General features: G+C 35.3%; 1 protein-coding gene across 4 annotated transcripts in view; it reads right to left on the bottom strand.

The window, feature by feature from the left end:
• Nucleotides 1-501: 501 nt before the first annotated feature.
• cln8 (CLN8 transmembrane ER and ERGIC protein) overlaps nucleotides 502-16,504 on the bottom strand; it is a 128,429-nt gene continuing 112,426 nt past the window's right edge. For all 4 annotated transcript variants that reach the window (XM_073869466.1, XM_073869467.1, XM_073869465.1 and 1 more), the window contains one exon: nucleotides 502-2,013. In XM_073869466.1, coding sequence (XP_073725567.1) covers nucleotides 1,693-2,013 — 321 coding nt within the window. In that variant the 3' untranslated portion in view covers nucleotides 502-1,692. The remainder of the gene's footprint in view (nucleotides 2,014-16,504) is intronic.

The following is a 16,504-nucleotide window of genomic DNA, read 5'->3' on the forward strand; positions in this document are numbered from 1 at the left end:
CCATTTTTGTGAAGGACTTTTTAATAGAGATCAGATGCAGAGCGACCTTTAAAACAAACACATGCTAAGTCCCAATTTGCCTACTTATACTACGACCTAAAAGTATGTACTGTTTTTGTGAAGAAAATGTTCATACTTTTGAGTGTGTAGCAAAAGAGTATGCACGTTCTGGGACGTACTTCGATGACGTCATGCAACGTGAACGAAAACGTGGTTGCCTAGTTACACACACCATGACTGTTAACAATATTTCATTCATTCTTATAACTTATGTCAAATATAATTTTATTTACTATTCCCTTTTTTTTGTCGTCATTTTTTTTCACAATACATTTCACAATACATTGTGTTCTACCAAGTTGAGGAGTGAAGCAGAGCGTCATTAGAACCAAACGCAGGTCGTTTGTGAGGCGGCTGGCTCTGACGTTCATGTGCAATGTGTGTAACAAAAGCTACTTATTTTAAAGTCAAAATATTAAAAAGTTTACAGTATAACTACCGTTTAACGTATTTATACTTAATTTTATACTTATATATAACTTAAAAATATCCAGATGAAAGTGAACCATGCTTTTACTATAGTAAAAGTGTAGTAACCATGTTTCTTTTGTTGGACTAATAAAGTTAACATTTGTACAGCCACAGTATTACTACAAATAAGCAAGAAGGTCAGTGTGGTTAATTTCCTCCCTCCCGCACGCAATGGGTTGTGGGCAATATTAGCCGTTAGAGTGTGCATTGATCTGCACTTCGAATTCTAACCGGAAATAGTAGACCATCCGGGTATTTTTGGGATACTCATTTCAACATACTACGATTTGGGACGTACTAATTCTAGTTTTGAATACTATTTAGGACGGATAGTATGCAAATTGGGACTCAGCAACAGAGTTCTTTCACGTGAGGCACTACTTCCGGGTTGTATAAGTTGCAGAAGTGCACCACCTGGTGGATAATAGCGATATTGCGGAAAGACAGAAATCCTCGTCATTGGCAGGGAAGCTTTTTCTCTTAATTGACAAGTTATCTCGTCAATAGCGAGGAAAGAGTTAATCAAACATCCATAGGCCTCAGAAAGAAAAATACATTGATTAAATCACACAGCCTACTGCTATGGGGCATCACTAAACAGTATGTACAAGAAATGATCTTAAAGAAAAAGTACACCAAAGTCTGATCATTCTAAGGTGATGTTTTCAAAGCAAAAAAATCAGAGATTATTTAGAACCAAATTTAGTTTTGACAGGTGAAAACAAGACAAAAAAATCTACTCTGGTCATCTTTAACCCTGCAGTAAACTTGAGACAAAGACAAGGACCTTGCATCCTGAGGGACTGTCAATGCATAACGAAAACAGTTTTAAACAGTCAAATAAACACAAATAATAAGCTTTTTTCATGATGTTCAACCCAACTTAAACAGGAAGTTGATGAAAAAGAGCCCACAAATGTCATTTCCCACTGTCACATTCAGTTAAAAGTTACACACATACGAAACATGCATCAGCCACAGCCTGAAATCACAACTAAAAATATAGAGTTAGGGCTATCTGAATACAGAAACCAAACTAAATGTGCCTTATCTCGAATTTGAAAGTACTAAACCTCAATTATTAAACCTTCAAACAATGCTTGACGATACAACTATAAAAAAAATACCATTTGCTCATATTACCCGCATACAAACAGTTAATCAGCTGGCATGGTGTTTGTGCTGTGGCTCATCTATGACTGGTCTGTTCTCTGGTGGAGTTTTTTCCCCAAAGTTCCAATCCACTGGATTTAGTAGCTGTAAGGTTTTCTTATGTGTCCACATGGGATTGAGAAATAAGGTGAGCAGGGTAAGTCCCAAAAAGAACAACAGTCTCTGAATTAATGGGATGTGGGTATTCATGTCCTCCCAATGATTCCAGGACACCCACCACATATAGTAGGATAGAACCATCCGGCAGTGAAACATGTGGATCATCATCCACTGATTAGCTTTCCAGAACAGAGTCTTAGACCAGCCAGCCTTAGAGTGGGGAAAAAAGAATATAAGCAGAAATACAAGAAATGTGTTATTTATTTGGTGAGAAATTCATGTTTCAAAGTTTTACTAATAAAGAAATTATTATAATAATTTGTATGTTTAAAATGATTTACACTCAAACAAGGTAATCTAATGATGTACAGATTGCACAAATCTATTAAAATTCATTTTACACAGAGCTGCTTAGCACATGATCTAAGCAAACTTTCTCTACTGGACATATTCATTACTAAATAAAATAATCTTTTGACTGAAAAATTTTCCTCCGCTAAACTCATACCACAGCATTCTGGTCACACACTTAAGCACTATTCGGACGGGATTAGTTTTCCAAACGACGTTTGAGTTTCAGCGTGTCCCCCAGGACGTCTGTGATTTTATGTACCGATTCGGACAGGATTAAAATGATGCAGGCTATTCCAGAGATGGGAGTGTCTGTTTCATGCATTTGGACGTTGCAGTAGCACGTGCTCTGGATACTCGTGTTTGTAATGTTAAATATTTTGCTTTAAATGTAAAATTATGACAGAACATGTAATTTATTAATTTAATTTTAACAAATCAAAATAAAATATACAAATCCTACTAAAGTAACGTAGCCTACGTGTTATATATAACTGTCTGCTTATAACAAACACAAAGAAATGAAGAAATAATGATTAATAAAATTTAATATCTTTATTAATTAACATTACCATTCCGGAGTTGAACAACTTTGAACGGAGTTTCTTATAATGTTAATGATATTACAGTGTTTAGTCTTAACAGTGTATGATATTCAGCTCGTCTTGATTTAATTACTTTATTTTGCCGAATGCGAAAAAACTTTCATATCTGAATGAATGGGACTCAGGAAATACAATATACGCGCATTAGTAAGACCTTACTGCAGATCACGTTGGCCAAAACACGAAATGAACCGCGTTTTCAAAAGATATTGCGTGCAAACATAGACATTTGCATCCGGACGGGATTACATTTCTCAGAGGACCTCTGAGTTCGGCGGAAAAACAGTAGGTAAATTGCTCTGGAATTTTTACTGAGGTCGTCAGAGAAAAACACAGACATGGCCGATTCGGACGGGATTAAAAACACATAGGACCTCTGAGAGGCACGATTTTCTCAGAGGTCCCCCTGTAAAACTAATCCCGTCCAAATAGGGCTTTAGTCTAAGAGCAGTTTTTTCTTCTTGTAATTAGGAGTATAGTAACATGCTTTACCTAGGCAAGGCAATGCCAGTTTATTTGTATAGCACATTTTATACACGGAGGTAATTCAAAGTGGTTTACAAAGAAATGAGAAAACAATCTAAGAGAAAAATAAAAAATAACTAAAAATAAATCTATAAAACTAAGAAACGCATATTTCTTTTATTTTTTTACAAAAAACCTTAGAAAATAAAACTGCATTAGTTATGCATAAACAGAGTAAAGTTTGCTTATTTATTTTTTAAATATTAGAAATTATAAATTAAGGGTTATCAGGGCAACTTTAATTTTAATATAACACAGCAACATTTACTTTTGGCCCACGACCCTCAGTCAGGTTTGATTTTTGGCCCTTGGTAGGAAAATGTTTGGGCACCAATGTTCTAGTCTATCTGAGGAGATAACTTTTAGCATATGATAATGCATGCTTGTACAAAGTCAGATCACATATGAAGAGTTTGGTTTCAAAACGCGATAAATGCCATTTTTGAAAAAAATGAGTTACTGCCAAAATCAGTATTATATCAGGTCAGTATTTAAATTCTTAATTTTACGCAAATCCAATATCCGCAATGTTATTTGGTCATCTTTTCTCCCCTATTTCCCAAAACGCTATAAACGCCACTCCTCCTTTTCTACAGAATGCAATACGTCCGCTCCACAAATTACAGCGTACCATTTCACGCAATGTAAACAAACAATGGCTGCGCGTTGAGTAGAAGGAATCTTAGTTTTCCTCATCTACTTTGTACTTCGTGATCAACAAACAAACAAAATAATACTTTAATGGCATTGATGAACCTATGATGTTTTTCTGTGACAGGAAAGAAATGTAAGCCATCAACATCTAATAATTTACGCGAGAGGCACTCGGGAGACGGTCGCTTGTTCTAACACGACAGCATCAAGATTCTCTCATGCTAACACATTGACCCCAGGGGATCTTATGAAAAACTTTCCATTATTTTACTCAAAGTCAACAAAAATTGAGCAGGACCAAAACATTTTACAGCAGATCGCTGTGAAAAATGTTAAGCGACGACGCCCCAAGTATAACCGCAGCAATGACAGTGTTCTTAATATGACAAAGTAAGTGCTTTGATTAATGCAATTAATGTTTATTTTTTTAATCACTGTGTACAACTGTTCAACTAAATGAATACAAAATGGCAAAGATGAATGCACATTTATACATTGATTGAATAGATTTATAGCATTTTGGAAAAAAACTTGTCATTGATTTATTGCATTTTGTGGAAAAAATAATTCATTTTTATAATAAATCTTTGAAAATCAAGTTATGGATTTAAATTTTTTATGTTTTTATAACCTAAAGATGCTATGTGAAAGTTTATAAATAGTGGTTTTTATCTTGTCACTTACTTGGAAACACGTTTTTACCGAAATTTGTCAAAATGGATTTACTGCGTTTTGGAACCAAACTCTTCATATTATAATGTTTGTCTTCAATCAATCAATTTCAACAAAAGCGATGGGGACTTAATAATATAATAAGGGTTCATATACCACATGAAATAATGTATTTTTACTTTAAAGGGGACATTCCACAAGACGTTTTTAAGATATTAAATAAATCTTTGATGTCCCCAGAGTACATATGTGAAGTTTTAGCTCAAAATGCCATATAGGAAATTTATTGTGGCATGTTAAAATAGGCACTTTATGGGTCTGAGCAAAAATGCACCGTTTTTGTGTGTATCCCTTTAAATCCAAATGAGCTGCTCAGGTGGGCGGAGTCTCAAGCGCTCGCGCTGTAGACAAGAGCCGTTTCTCAATATGCGTTCTTGTCTGTACTTGCGTTCTTGTGGACTTGTGAAACGTCATCAGTCGCGGTCCAAGTACTGTTCCAATTCAAAGTTCGCATCAAGCCCAAGTTCACATAAAATCCCCGGATGTGTTCTTGATCCGCCCATTTTATCGAGGATGCATCAGAGGAGACTTGTATGGACTTATGACAGCGAAGTTTCCCAGAATGCATTTCGCGTCAGAAGTTCGTTCTTCCGAGTCTGAACTTGCAAGTCCGAACTAGGAAGGACACATGTCCGAACTTGGCGTACTTGGTATTGAGAAACGGCTAAGGCATTGCATTCTCTCACGAAAGAAGTTAGTAAGAGATGTTTAGCATTATATATTTGAACAAGTTTAAAAAGTCAATCATCTGTTTTATGCATCCTAAATACATGTTTATCAGCAGATGGGGAACATTGTGGAATAAAAATAAAGACTTTTAGGTCTCATGCTGCTTGTGTTTTATACAGGCACAATGATTTTCGGCATGTTACAATAAAATACACGTCCAAAAACACTCAGAAGTTTACTTTTTGACCACAAACCAAACCACACGAGCACATTTAAATGATCTGTCATAAAACAACACGTTTAATGCTTAAACTTTAGAGAAACAGATCAAATGACATGTTTAAGTTTATTGCGTACACATATTGAACACATTCGCATTTCTGTCAGTCTCTCACTCTCTATCTTGTAACTCTTCGTATTTATTTGAAACTTCAGAGAAACATTAAACAACATATTTATGCTTATTGTGTATGATAGTGAATACGCGTTGTTCTCTCACTCTGTCTCGTGCAGTGCATTAATCCTCGTGTTCATTCATATAAACTTCAGAGAAACATTAAACAACACACTTGAAAGCGAACCGTCGCGTTGCTCTCTCTCTCTCTCTCGTTCGTTCGCTCACTCGCTCTCTCTCACTCACTCGCTCTCTCTGTTGCATTAAGGTTAGGGCTGGGTACCGAACGTCGATTCTTTTATGGTATCGAATGAAAAACTTCGATACTTTGAGTATCGAAACATTATTTATCTTTCGATGCCAAATTTTGATTCCAAAAGCGGCTGTGTCTGTGAGCCTGTACTTGTGTGTATGGACTTAAAGCGCCGCCGATTGGCTGTTCACCACCACGTGACGGGGAGGAGTTTTGAAAATACTTGCAGTCCACCTCGCAGTCACCCAACACAAGTGTAGAAAGGATGCAATATGAGAAGAAAGTCTTTGTGACAGTCTTACCAATAAAGTTAGCGCAAGTATGGCCGTGTTGTCTCCGTGAAAGGCACGTCAACCAAAATGGCGCTTCTCCTAAAGTGACGAGGGGTTTCAATTCTCTGCTTGTTTTACTCGCGCCTGGTTCCGCATGGCAAGGCTTTTCGCGCGCGTCTCCCACAACAGTCTTGACAAGGTGTTTAAACTTGACCCACCCGCGCAGCTTGTGTCTCTCAATGCTTATGAAATACTCGCGCCTGTCTCTCCGCATCGCAAAGCCTTCATGCTCTCGTCTCGCAAAATGGACGATGCGTTTAAACCTATTTTTTTTGTCTAGGGTTTAAACTTGACGCACACGCACGCGCAGCCCAAAGCCTGGCTCGTTATTTAAAACAAACTAAAATTCCATTTAACTGGTTTGCTAATTTCACTTGAATAAAATGACATTGAACGCATTTTCTACTCATTTTAAAAATCCCAAATGTATTTAATATTTTGATAATTATGAAGTTGAGTATTTACAAAAAACAAACATGCATACAAATCTTCCCAGTAAAACTCAGTCACCCATTTAAATATTTTAACTTTTTGTCAAAGTTGCAGCTATAATAAACCCACAAATACTGTTAGTCCAAGCTAAACACCATTTTACATTTCATAAAATAAAGCAGTGTAAATTATATTCTTAATTTCTTTATTTTTGTTTCCTTATTTTCATAAAAAAATCTGATAAGTGTGTCTGCTGGCGCACCACTATCCAAAAAGCACAACCAGTTTTATTAATGTTATCCTGAGTGAGAAGTGTTACCAGAATTTGTTTAAATTAAGGTGAAAAATAAAAGTTGTGTGTTTAATGTATTTTTGTTAATGTTTCAATGGATTTTAAAACATATGGTATCAAAAAAAGTATCGTTAGGAACCGGCATCGAAACGGAGGTATCGAAATTGGCACCGGATCGAAAGATTTTAAAAAATACCCAGCCCTAATTAAGGTAAGGTTAATCCTTTAGAACGTTAATTCAATCTTAAGAAAGATTATTAAAACTACAAGTTATAAGATTGTAGGCTACTGTTTGTGTTTGAGGGAATACAAACGCGTCAAGCTGTCAGTCATTCTTTCTCTCTGTCTATCGCACTCGTGAGGCCGTTCATGGTTGGATAGTGCAGTTGAAGGGGCGGTATCATTATAATAAGAGCCCCTTAATACGTCATGGGGGGAGCAAAATTCGAATGACCTATTTATTCACATGCTTGCAGAGAGAGCCTTACCAAAACAAAGTTACAGGGTTGCTATTTCTCATGTTTTCTGGGTTGGTAGAAGCACTGGGGACCCGATTATAGGACTTAAACATGGAAAAAGTCTGATTTTCATGGAATGTCCCCTTTAACATGAACTAATGCTGAGTTTGGGCAAACTAAAAAACAACAATCCAGGTAACACCTTGGAGACAGCAATTGAGTGAACATAAAATTTCTGTGGAACTAGTTATTAAAAAATTATAAATTGAGCCAACAATTTTTTTACAGTGCAGAACAAAACTAAAACTGTAACAAGACGTCGTCTATCTGAAGTGAAGACACAAAATCTAATGACAAGAGTCTGCATTAATCTGCCTTTATGCGTTTATTACACAAGATGGTTTTAGAAACAGTGTCATGAGTTTAGTGCAATTGATTTTTACACGTTTGTTGCCATTTTAATGGCAATAGTATTTTAGTAGTAAAACTAGGGCCTGTTCAGCACAAAGTTGTATCGCCTCTGCTGTTACTGTGAGAAAAAAAAAACATTCATTCATCTGTTTCAAGTGATGTTAAACATGTAAAGTGATGGGGGGCGCTAGAGAGCAGCACATGGAGTAAGACGTATTTCAATTCAGCTCCGTCACAATTATCTGATAAAACTACTTAAAACTTTGTTATTCTTGTTTAATTTCATAATTTAGATAAGCTAATGCATTAAAGATGAATAAGTCTAAACGACTGTCAAACAGGCTTCTTTCCCGGCTGTCAACACGACGGAAGACTCACCAGTTAACCTGGCGCCTGCTGACCCTATTAGTAGCGATCGAAGCGAGTCGGTTGATGAGCTCATCAACACTGAAGCTTGTCAACTTTCGGTCGGTGAAGAAGAGGCCTCTCACAGAGCTATTCTTTTGGCAATTCGAAAAATTGACTTTTCAATGAATGCTCGGTTTAATAACTTGGAAGCTTCCCTGGTAGGAGTGCAATCTGCATTAGCCACTAACACCACTCGTATTGCGGATCTGGAAGAGGCTAGCACTGACTACGAGCGCCGCGTTTCTCATTTAGAGCAGCTTTGCTCTAATTTAACACAGGACAACATTTCTCTGAAAGCCAAGCTAACGGACCTAGAGGCCAGATCTCGCAGGGAGAACATCAAGATAGACGGTCTTCCAGAGAATATTGAGAAAGGCAACCCCACACGATTTGTTACGGAACTTTTGTCCACTCTGCTTGGAGAATCCAACTTCCCGCAAGGTTTAAAAGTTGATAGGGCTCATCGTATCGGTCCCGTCGTATACAGACAGCGAGTAATGATTGCCAGGATACATCATGATTCGGTTAAGACTGAAATACTGCGCCTTGCCCGGATCCGGAGCCCTCTCTCTTTTAATGGGAGCCGCATCAGTAACTTTCAGGACTTTCCAGCAGAAGTGTCATCCCATCGCAAGCAGTTTGACGGAGTTTGAGAGAAGCTAAGAGCCAAAGGAATAAAATATGGTCTCCTTTATCCTGCTCGCCTTATCCTTACACACGACAAGACGAAGAAAATATTACCTAAATTGTCCTACATTGACAGCCTTGCAGTGTGATGGAAGTACGCTGGGTAACGTCCGGTTGTGGTAAATGCGACTTGAAGTTGGTAGCCTTGTGTAATATACTGTTATAAAAAGTCTTTCAGGACAAAAAGTTAGGTTCATGTTTATTGTATACATATAAGCTTGCGTATTTATATGTTCATATATGTGAATGCCTACGCATTAACATCTATATTATATACAAAGTTATTATCTCCTGTCAATATTGAGTGGAGATGGAGCGACATATGATTGCTTTGAAGAACAGTTAGTTCTTTTCTGATTTCGCTACGGAGTGACTGTAGAGTCTTCCTTTTTTTTCATCTATTCTTTTGTGTTCAGTTCAGCGTTCCCACGTTGTTATGGGGCTTTTTCACTATCGCTTATGTTTAAAAAGCGATGTCACGGTTAATTTTTTTGCCAGCTTATTTCTGTATTAGATTTGTTTACCTACTTTTTTTGTTTTCTTTATGAAACAATATAGATGGTTGTTCTCAATTCACCACTCATTTCACTTTACACCAGGCCTTGATGAGCATCCCTAAGAAACATTTGAATATTCTGAGCTGGAATGTGCGTGGTTTAAATAATAAAGTTAAAATATCCAAAGTTTTTACCCACTTAAACACGCTGCATGCAGACATTTTGTTTCTGCAGGAGACTCACATTAAACATTTCAAAGCTCACAGACTTAAATGTAGATGGATAGGCCATATGTACCACTCTACATTTTCTTCAAAAGCCCGCGGGGTGTCAATATGCAAAAACATTCTCTTTCAACACTTAACTACTAAACAGGATATTAATGGTCGTTATCTCATTGTGTCTGGTACTATTTTGGAAAAACATATTGTGAATATATACGTTCCAAATTTTGATGATCCTTTTTTTTCGATCTGTTTTTAGCATTATACCTGATATACAATCCACTCACCTCATTATTGGCGGGGATTTTAATTGTGTCTTAGACCCTTTCTTGGATAGAATTTTATAAAGCATTCTCAGATCAAATTGGCCCCTTAATGTTAAGGATGTTTAAAAACTCTAACAAAAAGTTTCCAGAAACACTGTACATGGCAAATATTTCATTGATTTTAAAGAAAGACAAAGATAGTAAGGACCCTTCCTCTTATAGACCCATTTCCCTTCTTAATAATGATCTTAAAATATTTACAAAAATTCTGGCAAATAGGTTAAACAAGTGCATTGGTTCAGTAATACACGAGAATCAAACAGGTTTTATTCCTGAGAGATTTTCTTTTCATAATGTGCGTAAACTCATGAATATTGTGTATAAAAACAAAGGAAAACATGACAAAATTGCTATTTTATCCCTGGACGCCTTTAAGGCATTCGACAGTGTCAAATGGAATTATTTATTAAGCACTATAGAAGAATTCGGTTTAGGCCAAAATTTTACTTTGTGGATTGAGATGCTGTATCTTTGCCCCTCTGCTTCTGTTCTTACAAACAATAATACATCGGCTTCTTTCTTTCTTTACCATGGTACCCGCCAGGGATGTCCACTAAGTCCTTTACTTTTTGCTCTTGCAATGGAACCATTGGCAATAAGTATCAGAAATCACCCACGTATATCTCCTGTAATGATGAGTGGTATAAAGCACCAAATCTCTTTATACGCAGATGATGTCCTTCTTTTTCTTGCAGATCCCAAAACATCTTTGCCTTCTTTTGTGGCATTCTCACGGATTGGTTACTTAACTGCTTTTTCCTATTTTCAAACCATTTTCGCTTCGGTTTAGGGTTAGATTTGGTGTTTGCGTTAGTATGTCACTTTAAATATTGGTTTATAAAAAAATTTCTGATTTTTTTTTATATTTTCTAAACTTTAAACAATTGTTGCCTGGCGTTGGGGTTAGAGTTGGGTTTGGGTAGGGATGTCATTTCATGTAAATCTAGCCCTAAACCGAAGCGAAAATGGTAAGAAAATAGGACAAAACAGTTGAGTAACCAATCCGTGAGAATGCCACGGAAAAAGACAGTCCGTAGCAGGGCCACAGAAAAATGCGGAGATCCGTGAGAATGCCACGGAAAAATTAGCACAAAATTCTGTGACTATGCCACGGAAATTCGTGAGATCAGGTTGGTTATTTTTAAGCTGCCTCCTGATTATTTTCACCTGTAAAAGCCCTGAATCATCAGTCCTGCTGAACCGCCTGCAGACTTACAACACAAACAGGTAAGAGAGGAAAATAATCATCATTTTCTGTTAAAAACATTATGAAAATTGAAGTTTTGTGTGTTCTTATTGTAATTTATTTCTTTTATAACAGGTACACTTTATACTGTAAGCTTCATTCCCTTTAAAGCAGGTAAGCTTCATACGGTTTTAAATTATATATTTAGAGGACTCTGCTTTAAGACTTAGGATAATGATTTGTTAAAATGTTTAAAAGCATATACATGTATATTTTACATTAAGTTTATTAAAATAATTATGAAAAGAATGTGGTACAACATGTGTTTAGTTTTGATATTTCAGAGTTTTTATATGTGAGGTAATCTTGCTGGGAGTGAAGGCAGTGCGTATGACTGCTTGATATGAGAGACACATCCTGTTTTTAAATGTGATGTATGCATGTTTCATTCAATACTGACATTAAAATAGTAGTTATTTTCTGTTAAAAACATTATGAAAATTGAAGTTTTGTGTGTTCTTATTGTAATTTATTTCTTTTATAACAGGTACACTTTATACTGTAAGCTTCATTCCCTTTAAAGCAGGTAAGCTTCATACGGTTTTAAATTATATATTTAGAGGACTCTGCTTTAAGACTTAGGATAATGATTTGTTAAAATGTTTAAAAGCATATACATGTATATTTTACATTAAGTTTATTAAAATAATTATGAAAAGAATGTAGTACAACATGCGTTTAATTTTTTTATTGATATTTCAGAGTTTTCGTATGTGAGGTTATCTTTCTTATGCTGGGAGTGAAGGCAGTGCGTATGACCGCTTGATATGAGAGACAAATCCTGTTTTTAAAGGTGATGTATGCATGTTTCTTTCAATGCTGGCATTAAAATAATAGTTATATACTGTTAAAAACATTTTGGAGATCGTGTGTGTGTTCTTGTGGCACATTAACTTGTAATAGCAGAATTACTTATTATTTTTGTCTGTTTTAGGTGGATCGTGAGTGAAGCTCTGCAGGGCGGCCATTGGCTTGATAACTGTGGTTTATGTGAATTGAGTTAATTCAATTTATAAATAAATCTTTCACCAAGCATTCACATGCTTACTGACAAAACAGGTATCTTGAGCAGAATCATATTAAAACTTCTGTCCAGTCATGTTTTACATACAAAATGTAAGCAAACTCCAGGCTAATATTAACTTGTTTTGTCTCCATGTCTTATTCTTTCTCCCATGACCAACAGATCCAAATCTTGTTCGACTTGATGCTCAACCCTGTATGATGATGACCACTGCAAGGTGATGGAGATCTATGTTAATCACAGCCTGCATCTTAAGATCAACATGACAATAGCAGACCCTTTCTTATCTTACTCTTATCTGAGTAAATGTTCAGTATCATTGCCACAAAAGAACATTGGATGGAGTATGTACTGTACAATGATCCAGCAAACAAAATAATGTGGACTTTTTTGGTGAGATTCTACAAAGCTTGACACAATCCTATTGACTTTTATTTTTTACAGTTAATAATGTTTTATAAACATCCCATTCATTTGTATTCTATGTCATTGATCTGTTTGTGCTAAAATGTATACATCTGAATGTAATGTCATAATATGTTAACATTAAGGATTTATTATCATTTGCATGTTTTGATGTTGCATGTCATGATTTTATTGATTTCATTTAATTGTTGTCTATTTAGAATGATTTTAATTGCCAAATTTTATTGTTAATTTATTTAATATTGAAGCTGTTATTTAACATCCATATCTTATTTAAGTAGTGATTTGTTATATTTGCATAATAATTCATATATTTATTCTGATTGTGATTTTAATGCACATATTTATTATTGTATGATATCTCATGTAATGAAAAAGTGAAAATAAAAGTATTTTTCTGATGTCTTGCAATTCTGTTTTTAAACTGTTAAACCTTATAAAGTGCTATAAATAAGAAAAAACAAATAAAAAATAATCCTCCTGACTGCTGATAAATGAAAGGGTTATTTATAGCACCACTGAGGTTCTATTTAGCACTTTTTCAAGGCAAGGTTCTATATAGAACCATCTAAAAAAGGGTTCTATATAGTACCAAAAAAGGTGCTGCTATTGTTACAAGCTGAAGAACCCTTATTTGGTACTATATAGAACCATTTTTCTTAAGATTGAATGATTGGCCGTATTAACGCGATTAAAATTGTTACTTTACCTTGATTCCTTTATCTGTTTCAAAACCTCCCTATTTTTCTAACACAGTTATTTTTTAAAACTCTCGACAGTGTGATCATCATGCCATTTATTTGGGGATACCGAACCCATCGCATATCTAAAACTCATATCTGTAAAACAAAAGATGTAGGAGGGTTGGGCCTTCCCTGTTTTCAACATTACTATTGGGCAGCTAATATGAGGGCCTTAAAGAGCCACACAGATCCAAAATCGAAACTTAGCTTTATTGCAGTGTCATGTAGCTGTCCATCAATGTAAACAACGTGTAAAGTAGTTGAAGCAAAAAGTGGACGATTAATAAAGTTATTGGCTTCTAAAGTAGGGAGTCGACTCTGAATCGCTGAAACGAGTCGTTATAGGGAGTGAGTCTTCTTCCTGATATTAGCCACGTCACACGAACACATCCACGTCACATGAGATACTAATCTCTGCCTACAGCCTTGCCCAGGAGAAACGAAAACCCTGCCCCCAGGCTCACAGACACTTCCTAGTTTGGTGCGATAACATCATGTCCAGGAGACAGTGTGTTTTTAGCTGTAAAGGCAAGTTTGCTTTATTTTCACTGCCAAAGAATGAAGACTAGAAGAATCAGTGGTTAAAATTCATTTTTTCCACGATACCACAGCAGTACAACAAATCCCTTTGGTTGTGTTCCCGTCATTTTACTGACGATTGTTTTTCCAATCTCGGTGAGTTCAAAGCGGGATTTTTAAAATGTTTGACCATGAAAGAGGATTCATTACCAACTTTATTTGGACCAACAAGCATCTCAGAACCACAACCTGTAAGTATGATTATGAAGATATGTGTTTATTGTCTCCCGAGCATTCAGAATGTCTAGTGTACTGTAATGTCTTATTAGTATGTCGCGCTAGCACGTAGGCTAACGCATGTTGAAGTTTTACATTGTTTACCGTGTGAGCCCAGTTTTGTTAAATATGTGCTTACATGAGTATAAAAGTTTACTTGTATGTCGTCCGTTTTATAAATCAGATTAATGATAAAAGACGTGTAAATATGATGGTATGTAAACTGTATTGTCTTATCAGTATGCCCAGTTTGGTTAAATACATGCTTACATGAGTATAAAAGTTTAATTGTATGTCGTCCGTTTTATGAATTAGATTAATGATAAAAGACGTGTAAATATGATGGTATGTAAACTGTATTGTCTTATCAGTATGCCCAGTTTGGTTAAATACATGCTTACATGAGTATAAAAGTTTAGTTCTATGTCGTCCGTTTTATGAATTAGATTAATGATAAAAGACGTGTAAATATGATGGGATTTAAACTGTAATGTCTTATTAGTATGTTTAAGTTACATATTGTTTACATATACTTTCTATCTTTTCAACGTGGTGAGATACATTTATGTTCTTCTATTTTGGTTGAACATTTACTTTATATTGTCCTTTTCTTTTAGAGTACCTCCCAACAGATTGAGTCACCAAACATCTTGTTTGTGGAGGTGGAATGTCAGACCGATCCTCCACACACAAAGTCAGTAGGAACTGCCACAGATATCTATTGGCACACAGCTATCTACTGGTACACTGAGAGAAACACACAGTAGGAGCAAAGGTATGTTAAATGTGTTCTAGTAATAGAGTTTTAACTTTAATGATTACACAAAAAATACGTTTTGTATGTATGCTTGTATAAAAATATATGTTCTTCTGTTTCCAGGATCACAAGCAACAGTTTCTTTAGAAAGAAATTGTGGCCATTTTAGTGTATGCACCCTTTATTTTTATCAGAAAATTGTGAAAATTTATTTTTTTTCCTCAAATTCTCAGTTGGTTGGGTAAACTGTCAATAAATGCATTCCTGATACACAAAACACATGTGTAGACAACATCCACTGAAAAAATAACTCTTAAAACACATTTCTGCATAATTTTGCATCAATTTAATGCAAAAAAGTAGGCGTTTTTTCACTTTTTTCCAATATTTTCATCTTTACTTCATTGGGAATCAACTATTCCCCCAAGTTATGACATTAGTCAATATACCATTCTTTTCACCAAACAGTATACTCATTACACAGAAAAATTATAAAAATCCAACCAAAATCAATGGATCTGTGATGATTTCACTACTAGTTGGCCATCAACAGGCTCAGAACTTTAATAGAATTTTTGGCTACTTTCAAAATTCCGAAAGACATACTAGATAACATGATTGTTAATGTCCACATTATTAAACATTATGGTCTTTTTTAATTTCAACATAACCCTGTTCTCCTAATGGAAATGTGTCACACAATAAATATAATACAGCAAAATGACTTATAATTATTATATAATTATTTTATTGCCTCAGATGACAACTATTACAACTTTAAAAAGACACTTCACCCATTTACATTAAGCTTTGTAGCTTTAGAAACCCAATCATGTTTTTGAATGGTCATGCATAGGGCTGAACGATTTGACCTAAAATCAAAACCTCGGTTAATTTAACATTTTACATCGGTTACGATTAATGAGCGATTATTATTATTTTTTGCCTCATAGTTCGCTGGCAAGGTTTGTATTTTAAATATGCTCAGATATTAAAGGTGTGATATATTTTTCTATTGAAAGGGCATTTGTTGTAATCTTTGTGATTTTAAAAGAATTAAGTGAAGAGGAAAGTATTTTGTGTGAAGGTTATTTATTTAACATTTTGACTTCAACTGAAATCAAAGCACACATTGCTTGAAATGAAAACAGTCACATTTTAGTGTACTGTATACTGCAAGTTTCCTAAAGAAAAAGTAGAAAATAAATAACTAACCATTTTTAAGTCTAGTACTTCAGGGCTCCAGGCTAACTTTTTTGTCATTAGGAGAACTAAAATCAACTTAAAAAATCAACTTGTCATTAGGAGAACTAAGCACAACTTAAATCAGCATGCAATGCAATTATTTACATTTCCCCCCAAAATAACTGCATTACTGAAAAATACTAAATTTGAAATTTCAAACTTGACCATATGCAGTTGCTGCACATGTTATTATGCACAACTGATGAAACTTTCAG

Source organism: Misgurnus anguillicaudatus, chromosome 7, assembly GCF_027580225.2.
Source record: "Misgurnus anguillicaudatus chromosome 7, ASM2758022v2, whole genome shotgun sequence".
Lineage (NCBI taxonomy): Eukaryota > Metazoa > Chordata > Actinopteri > Cypriniformes > Cobitidae > Misgurnus > Misgurnus anguillicaudatus.